This window comes from Oncorhynchus mykiss, chromosome 16, assembly GCF_057628025.1.
Source record: "Oncorhynchus mykiss isolate SJ-2025 chromosome 16, ASM5762802v1, whole genome shotgun sequence".
NCBI classification, from domain to species: domain Eukaryota; kingdom Metazoa; phylum Chordata; class Actinopteri; order Salmoniformes; family Salmonidae; genus Oncorhynchus; species Oncorhynchus mykiss.
In genome coordinates, this window is record NC_143037.1 from 79,065,022 (window position 1) to 79,075,000 (window position 9,979).

The window sequence follows — 9,979 nt, forward strand, 5'->3', positions numbered from 1 at the left end:
AACTGGTTAAAAGCGGAATGTGTAAAACTATAACCAGTAAGCAGATCGGAAATGTCAGCGTTTCCTACTTCCAACTACCATGTGAACACAATGGGGTTTTGAAGACAACTGGAAATTCGGATAAAAACAAGGACAGATCATGATGTCAGTTATCTTCAGGTGTGAAAGTTGGAGCTCTAGAAATATGCCCGATTTTTCGACTTGGAATTCCGAGTTGGATTATCGTTCAAAATATGTTCTTCCTCGTTGGAGCTCGTGAAAAAAAATTCGAGTTCCCAGTTGTCTTGGATGCACAGAGTCGTCGAAGATTTCCGAGTTCTGATTTCCCAGTTGATGTGAACGTGGCAATATATCTCGTCTGACTCACTTGCATAAACCGAGCCACCACATGCACCCCGCGCCTCCTACCCCCTCCTCCACATCCTCCTCTTTGTGAGAGGATCTGAGAGGAGCTGCAGTGTGTATTGGCCACTCTGCGGTGCTTCAGAATGGCGGAGGGGGGCGGCAGGTGCAGTGGATACGCGATGCTGAACGGGGACCGCGGGGGATGGACCGACTAATCACCCCGCCGCTCATTCTGTCAGCATCAGGACCACAGCCAGACAGATTTGGACTTAAAATTCTATCTTCAGGAAATATTAGACTGCAATAAACTTCACCACTACGAGATGGAGATATAAGGGGACATATATGGAACTCCTTATCTTTTTAGACTAATTTATGAAATTGCTGAATCTGTCTTGAAGACTTGTGTTTCATAGTGTGCTTGTCATATTTGCTGCGAGTGAGACGTGACACGTCGGGAGTCTGCCACCATTGAAATGCGTAAAAACGACCCTTTAACCGAGCCAGCTATGCGTCTTATTTTGACATATTAGCGTGTGAATGCGTTGGGCTGTGGAGACATTAGTGCGCAAATCCCAGGATGTTTTTATTGGTGGTTTTTGTCGCCGGTGCGTGACGGTGTCTGTCCGTGTGTGTTCAGAACCCAGATCGGTTCCATATCATCTCTCAACACTACGGCAGCCTGCGTGCCTCAGAGCTAAAACAATAACGTGATAACGGGACACTGTACCGGGCTGGGGACTGGATCGGTGTTGCCGCGATGCACCAGACAGAACAGGCCACCTTGCACTCTGCCGTCTGAAGAAAAGGAACATAGAGGAGCGGATTCCCTCACTATATGAAATACGTCATCTTATCAAACGGTTTAGACCTCAGCAAATCGGGATTATTCGAGCATATGGAGACAGAGAGAGAGGATCAATGATTATTTCCTCAACGCTCCTTCTTATCCTCCTTCAACCCTGCAGCACAAGACAGGCAAGAAGAAGACGTGTGGAGGCAGAGAATGCTGCGATCTACTGACTGGGTATGACACTACAAAACAATATATCAAGCATTAAGACAGTAAGGAGAAGGCACTCTGACAGTCTTAAGAGAGCAGAGTGGAGGCTGCTGGTTAGGTAGTGTGGTGCAGCTAGATGATGATCAGTAGTGATTTCTCCTGCTCTAAAGACTTCAGATGAAGCTTCCCAGTATTTATGGGGTGAGCTGAAACCCCGTGAGGAGAGTTTACAGTGCAGCGGTTTCGGCCTCAGAGACAGAGGGCGAGAGAGACATTGGGAGAGATATACAAAGAGAGAGAGAGAGAGAACAGAATTCAGAACTGCACACATTCACGTTGACACTCCCACCTGCTATTAGAACACATTCACCCAGAGTAGACACTCCCACCTGCTATTAGAACACATTCACCCAGAGTAGACACTCCCACCTGCTATTAGAACACATTCACCCAGAGTAGACACTCCCACCTGCTATTAGAACACATTCACCCAGAGTAGACACTCCCACCTGCTATTAGAACACATTCACCCAGAGTAGACACTCCTACCTGCTATTAGAACACATTCACCCAGAGTAGACACTCCTACCTGCTATTAGAACACATTCACCCAGAGTAGACACTCCCACCTGCTATTAGAACACATTCACCCAGAGTAGACACTCCTACCTGCTATTAGAACACATTCACCCAGAGTAGACACTCCTACCTGCTATTAGAACACATTCACCCAGAGTAGACACTCCTACCTGCTATTAGAACACATTCACCCAGAGTAGACACTCCCACCTGCTATTAGAGCTCCACCCAGAGTAGACACTCCCACCTGATATTAGAACACATTCACCCAGAGTAGACACTCCCACCTGCTATTAGAACACATTCACCCAGAGTAGACACTCCCACCTGCTATTAGAGCTCCACCCAGAGTAGACACTCCCACCTGATATTAGAACACATTCACCCAGAGTAGACACTCCCACCTGCTATTAGAACACATTCACCCAGAGTAGACACTCCCACCTGCTATTAGAACATATTCACCCAGAATAGACACTCCTACATGCTATTAGAACACATTCACCCAGAGTAGACACTCCCACCTGCTATTAGAACACATTCACCCAGAGTAGACACTCCCACCTGCTATTAGAACATATTCACCCAGAATAGACACTCCTACATGCTATTAGAACACATTCACCCAGAGTAGACACTCCTACCTGCTATTAGAACACATTCACCCAGAGTAGACACTCCCACCTGCTATTAGAACACATTCACCCAGAGTAGACACTCCCACCTGCTATTAGAACACATTCACCCAGAGTAGACACTCCCACCTGCTATTAGAACACATTCACCCAGAGTAGACACTCCCACCTGCTATTAGAGCTCCACCCAGAGTAGACACTCCCACCTGATATTAGAACACATTCACCCAGAGTAGACACTCCCACCTGCTATTAGAACACATTCACCCAGAGTAGACACTCCCACCTGCTATTAGAGCTCCACCCAGAGTAGACACTCCCACCTGCTATTAGAACACATTCACCCAGAGTAGACACTCCCACCTGCTAAGCGTAAACTACTTGGTTACCGCAGTGTGAGTGTTTTTACTGCTCTTTATTTGTCCTTTCGGGATCCAACCCCTCCTCTTCCTCCTTTCTTTTTTGGCCTTTTTCTTGGAATGGATGACACAGAGAAAGAAGAGCTCTTTTCCAACAGAGGATTGCAGAGGACGTTGTTGACCTTCTACAATTTGTGAGATAAACTGTCATATAATATAACAAGTACTCAGGAATATAAAGCTAGATGGAGAAATCATCCTTTATCTACTGAGCAGTGACAGAACAAGACAAAACTGTCAAGCTCTTTTCCTTCTTATTTTTGAATAGATGTAGATTCAAAGTTGATCCTATTCAAGAAGTGTAATAAACGGACCAGGAAGGATAAATGTGAGAGAGTTCAGACCTCTTCCATGACCTCATACATCCCTCCTGTCTGTTGAGCTATTACAACCTGAGATAGAAAGATGTCTATCCACTTTGAACAGGGCCTCATCTGTCAGCCTCTCTACCATCAGTTAATCTCAACTCTTCTACTTCTTTGGATATAACTCAGTGATTTGTAGACAATCTGACTCGGTGACATTGTCTCATATGATTTCAGAAGATGGGACTCTGACCCCTTCAAGATCACCTGACCTGATTGGGCCAACCGGATGTTCAACGCGCCAACCGACGTCTCTGGCAGGGCAAAACCAGGAACTAAAACATCTTGATCCTCTAGAGGGACCTTTTTATAGTCGCCCCTCTCCCCCCCACTTCCTTCCGGTGGGGGGGAGGGCATAGCAGTGAGCCTATCACAGCTCGGGATTGGTCAATTCATTACCCAGTTAGCCTATCACAGCTCAGGACTGGTCCTTCATTAACCAAAGTCTATCACAGCTCAGGACTGGTCCCTTCGCTAGCCAGTTAGCCTATCACCTGTGAGGTTACTGAGACCAGGACCAGACCAGCAGCATGGACGCTAGTCAGCGCCATGGCCAGGGCAGCCCAGAGAGCCCTAACCGGGCGGTGGAGTACCTCCTGGAGCTCAACAACATTATAGAGAGCCAGCAGAAGCTCCTGGAGACCCAGAAACACCGTATCGATGAGCTGGAGGTTCAATTAGACCGGCTGGCCCAGGAGAATAAAGACCTACGCCTCGACCGCCAGCGACCTTTACCCCCTGAACCGCCACCCTGCCCCCCGCCACCACCTGCCACCAAAACATCCATACCCTCTGTACCAGTCCGCCCTGTTCAGACCCAGTCTTATAATCATACCAGTACCAACACTACAGCCATACAGACCCCCACCCCTACAGCCCTTCCAACCCCACCCCCGGTGCCTGTACGCAAACCTCAAACCCCCAAGACCCCACGCCGTACCCCCCACACGCCCCAAACCCCCAAACGTACTCCAGTCACCACCCAGACCCCCCGCACTCCACAGACCCCCAAACGAACCCCAGTCACCACCCAGACCCCACGCACTCCGCAGACCCCCAAACGAACCCCAGTCACCACCCAAACCCCCCGCACCCCGCAGACCCCCAAACGGACCCCCCACACACGGCTGACGCGAACCATCTCGACCGGAACAGGCACCAGCTTCGTGGAGATGGAGAAGGAGAGACTGGAGAGGATGGAGGAAGAGAGGACAGAGAGACTTCACAGCTCCACCTTGGGAAACCCCACCAACCACAGACAGTGAGTCATTACCTTATCTTTTAGTGTGTGTGTGTGTGTGTGTGTGTGTGTGTGTGTGTGTGTGTGTGTGTGTGTGTACTTCGAGGGCAATCAATCAAATGTACAGTGCCTTGCGAAAGTATTCGGCCCCCTTGAACTTTGCGACCTTTTGCCACATTTCAGGCTTCAAACATAAAGATATAAAACTGTATTTTTTTGTGAAGAATCAACAACAAGTGGGACACAATCATGAAGTGGAACGACATTTATTGGATATTTCAAACTTTTTTAACAAATCAAAAACTGAAAAATTGGGTGTGCAAAATTATTCAGCCCCCTTAAGTTAATACTTTGTAGCGCCACCTTTTGCTGCGATTACAGCTGTAAGTCGCTTGGGGTATGTCTCTATCAGTTTTGCACATCGAGAGACTGAAATTTTTTCCCATTCCTCCTTGCAAAACAGCTCGAGCTCAGTGAGGTTGGATGGAGAGCATTTGTGAACAGCAGTTTTCAGTTCTTTCCACAGATTCTCGATTGGATTCAGGTCTGGACTTTGACTTGGCCATTCTAACACCTGGATATGTTTATTTTTGAACCATTCCATTGTAGATTTTGCTTTATGTTTTGGATCATTGTCTTGTTGGAAGACAAATCTCCGTCCCAGTCTCAGGTCTTTTGCAGACTCCATCAGGTTTCCTTCCAGAATGGTCCTGTATTTGGCTCCATCCATCTTCCCATCAATTTTAACCATCTTCCCTGTCCCTGCTGAAGAAAACCATGATGCTGCCACCACCATGTTTGACAGTGGGGATGGTGTGTTCAGCTGTGTTGCTTTTACGCCAAACATAACGTTTTGCATTGTAGCCAAAAAGTTCAGTTTTGGTTTCATCTGACCAGAGCACCTTCTTCCACATGTTTGGTGTGTCTCCCAGGTGGCTTGTGGCAAACTTTAAACAACACTTTTTATGGATATCTTTAAGAAATGGCCTTCTTCTTGCCACTCTTCCATAAAGGCCAGATTTGTGCAATATATGACTGATTGTTGTCCTATGGACAGAGTCTCCCACCTCAGCTGTAGATCTCTGCAGTTCATCCAGAGTGATCATGGGCCTCTTGGCTGCATCTCTGATCAGTCTTCTCCTTGTATGAGCTGAATGTTTAGAGGGACGGCCAGGTCTTGGTAGATTTGCAGTGGTCTGATACTCCTTCCATTTCAATATTATCGCTTGCACAGTGCTCCTTGGGATGTTTAAAGCTTGGGAAATCTTTTTGTATCCAAATCCGGCTTTAAACATCTTCACAACAGTATCTCGGACCTGCCTGGTGTGTTCCTTGTTCTTCATGATGCTCTCTGCGCTTTTAACGGACCTCTGAGACTATCACAGTGCAGGTGCATTTATACGGAGACTTGATTACACACAGGTGGATTGTATTTATCTTCATTAGTCATTTAGGTCAACATTGGATCATTCAGAGATCCTCACTGAACTTCTGGAGAGAGTTTGCTGCACTGAAAGTAAAGGGGCTGAATAATTTTGCACACCCAATTTTTCAGTTTTTGATTTGTTAAAAAGTTTGAAATATCCAATAAATGTCGTTCCACTTCATGATTGTGTCCCACTTGTTGTTGATTCTTCACAAAAAAATACAGTTTTATATCTTTATGTTTGAAGCCTGAAATGTGGCAAAAGGTCGCAAAGTTCAAGGGGGCCGAATACTTTCGCAAGGCACTGTATTTATAAAGCCCTTCTTACATCAGCTGATGTCACAAAGTGCTGTACAGAAACCCAGCATAAAACCCCAAAACAGCAAGCAATGCAGGTGTAGAAGCACGGTGGCTAGGAAAAACTCCCTAGAAAGGCCAGAACCTAGGATGGAACCTAGAGAGGAACCAGGCTATGAGGGGTGGGCCAGTCCTCTTCTGGCTGTGAGGGTGGAGATTACAACAGAACATGGCCAAGATGTTCAAATGTTCATAAATGACCAGCATGGTCAAATAATAATAATCACAGTGGTTGTCGAGGGTGCAGCAAGTCAGCACCTCAGGAGTAAATGTCAGTTGGCTTTTCATAGCCGATCATTAAGAGTATCTCTACCACTCCTGCTGTCTCTAGAGAGTTGAAAACAGCAGGTCTGGGACAGGTAGCACGTCCGGTGAACAGGTCAGGGTTCCATATCTGCAGGCAGAACAGTTGAAACTGGAGCAGCAGCACGGCCAGATGGACTGGGGACAGCAAGGAGTCATCATGCCAGGTAGTCCTGAGGCATGGTCCTAGGGCTCAGGTCCTCCGAGAGAGAGAGAGAAAGAAAGAAAGAAAGAATTAGAGAGCATACTTAAATTCACACAGGAAACCGGATAAGACAGGAGAAATACTCCAGATATAACAGAATGACCCTAGCCCCCCCGACACATAAACTACTGCAGACTGAGGCATTCTCTTGAGTACATTCTTATTAGGATGAGAGTGTGGAGAACACATACATTTTACATTTAAAAAGAACTGCACACTCTTTGACCTTTTAGAGTAAATTGCATCATCAACATGTCGGCTGCTCATCTATGCTGGATCACGACTATCATCTGTAACTATTGTTAGCTATATGTCAAACATTTGTAGATCTGATTTAGTTTAATATCAGTAAAGCAATTAGGACTGTTAATCCTTTTGTGTTTTGTGTTATTTAGCTACATTTACATTTGGTTAACGAAAGTAGCTAGCTAACTTTAGTAGTGTTTAAGCTAGCTAACTTTAGTAGTGTCTAAACTAGCTAACTTTAGTAGTGTCCAAGCTAGCTAACTTTAGTAGTGTCCAAGCTAGCTAACTTTAGTAGTGTCTAAGCTAGCTAACTTTAGTAGTGTCCAAGCTAGCTAACTTTAGTAGTGTCTAAGCTAGTCTAGCCATTCGGTGATCCTCTTTTCATTTTCCATTGGCTTTGTCTTGTCTTGTATCACACCTGATTTCAATCCCATCAATTATACAGTTTTGTTTGTATGTGATGTACAAGTTATGATCTGGTTTTTGTACCCACTTTTATTATTTTGTATATTTTGTTTTTCAGAGTTTAGTGAATTATTTAAACGACTCCGTTTATACCAAGTTCGTTCTCCTGCGCCCGACTTCCCTGCCACCAACACGTACACATTACACGGTTGTTGAGCAAGCTGCCCAAGTTATTAAATGGCTTAGCTAAAATATCATTACTCCCCTATAATCCATAGCTACATGGGTTTACTACACAGCCTGCTAGGACTCTGTCAACCCTGGGGAAACATGCCAATATAACCTGGTACTAGCTACGCTACAAATAAATATCCGGACGATACACAGACGCGATCCGGAGGAGGAAGGAGGAAAGCAATGAGAGGTGGCGCTATCTGTCAGTGTAGGTATCTCTTTTGGGTCTTCACAGTCACTATAAGTGATACATTGTGGTTTGCTGATATTGTCACGCGTTCAGCACTTGGTCCAATTCGTCAGATGTTTTTTTTTTAATTAAGTGAGTAGGAGATGAGAGATGTGCATGCCTCGGTCACCTTAGCACAACTATGCCCTGTAACGTTACTGCCCCAATCTGCAGCCAGCCAAACTAATGGCAATACAAACGATACTAGATAACTACATAAACAAACATTTCATGATCAGCTAGCTATATGGAATCGTAATAGTTTAACAGGCAAAAACAACCTAAAACTAATGTATGCAAGATAGATGACTTGCTAAGTAAACCTACCAATTCTCTAGACAGCCAGCCAGCCGTATTGACTTATTATGGGATTGCGACCTACACACACTACGGTGGGTATTGTAGGCAGGTAACCATGACAAAATGAACACAGAATTTATTTATCAACGTATCAATCATCGTCCATACCTTTCATCTGAAGCATCGTCCATACCGTTCATCTGAAGCATCATCCATACCGTTCATCTGAAGCATCATCCATACCGTTCATCTGAAGCATCATCCATACCGTTCATCTGAAGCATCATCCATACCGTTCATCTGAAGCATCATCCATACCGTTCATCTGAAGCATCATCCATACCGTTCATCTGAAGCATCATCCATACCGTTCATCTGAAGCATCATCCATACCGTTCATCTGAAGCATCATCCATACCGTTCATCTGAAGCATCATCCATTCCTTTCATCTGAAGCATCATCCATACCGTTCATCTGAAGCATCATCCATACCGTTCATCTGAAGCATCATCCATACCGTTCATCTGAAGCATCATCCATTCCTTTCATCTGAAGCATCATCCATACCGTTCATCTGAAGCATCATCCATACCTTTCATCTGAAGCATCATCCATACCTTTCATCTGAAGCATCATCCATACCGTTCATCTGAAGCATCATCCATACCGTTCATCTGAAGCATCATCCATACCGTTCATCTGAAGCATCATCCATACCTTTCATCGATGCTTCGAAATGTGTACAATCAGAGTGGCTATACATCCGAGAAGTCAAATCAAATCGTATTGGTCACATTTCGGCAGGGTAGCCTAGTGGTTAGAGTGTAGAGACGGCAGGGTAGCCTAGTGGTTAGAGTGTAGAGACGGCAGGGTAGCCTAGTGGTTAGAGTGTAGAGACGGCAGGGTAGCCTAGTGGTTAGAGTGTAGAGACGGCAGGGTAGCCTAGTGGTTAGAGTGTAGAGACGGCAGGGTAGCCTAGTGGTTAGAGAGTTGGACTAGTACCCGGAAGGATGCAAGTTCAAACCCCTGAGCTGACACGTTACAAATCTGTCGTTCTGCCCCTGAACAGGCAGTTAACCCACTGTTCCTAGGCCGTCATTGGAAATAAGAATTTGTTCTTAACTGACTTGCCTAGTTAAATAAAAAAATAAACGTGGGTGTAGTGAAATGCTTGTGTTTCTAGGTCCAACAGTGCAGTAATATCTAACAATTTCACAGCAATACACACAAATCTAAAGTAATTAAGAATATTAAAATATTTGGATGAGCAATGTCAGAGCGGCATTGACTAAAATACAGTACAATAGGATACACTATATACGATATACGATAGGATAGGATACGCTAACCTTCTTCATTCTTATTTACAATGACGGCCAAACCCGGACAACTCTGGGCCAATTGTGCGCCGCCCTATGGGGAATCCCAATCACGGCCAGATGTGATACAGCCTGGATTACCATAGTCTGTAGTGATGCTTCTAGCACAAAGATGCCTTAGACCGCTGGGACACTCGGGCGTCAAGAGTGAGCCATGCTGTCATCAAGGCAAAAGGGTGGCAATTTTAAGAATCTCAAATATAAAATATATTTTGATTTGTTAAACACTTTTTTGGGGGGTTACTACATGATTCCATATGTGTTATTTCATAGTGTTGATGTCTTCACTGTTATTCTACAATGTAGAA

General features: G+C 45.1%; 1 protein-coding gene across 1 annotated transcript in view; it reads left to right on the forward strand.

Annotated features, from left to right (window-relative positions):
- The first annotated feature begins 432 nt into the window (after positions 1-432).
- The window catches only part of LOC118939582 (uncharacterized), a 90,042-nt gene continuing 80,495 nt past the window's right edge, over positions 433-9,979 (forward strand). Inside the window, exons 1-2 of the mRNA XM_036947700.2 lie at positions 433-1,372; positions 3,524-4,607. Coding sequence (XP_036803595.2) covers positions 3,877-4,607 — 731 coding nt within the window. The 5' untranslated portion in view covers positions 433-1,372; positions 3,524-3,876. The remainder of the gene's footprint in view (positions 1,373-3,523; positions 4,608-9,979) is intronic.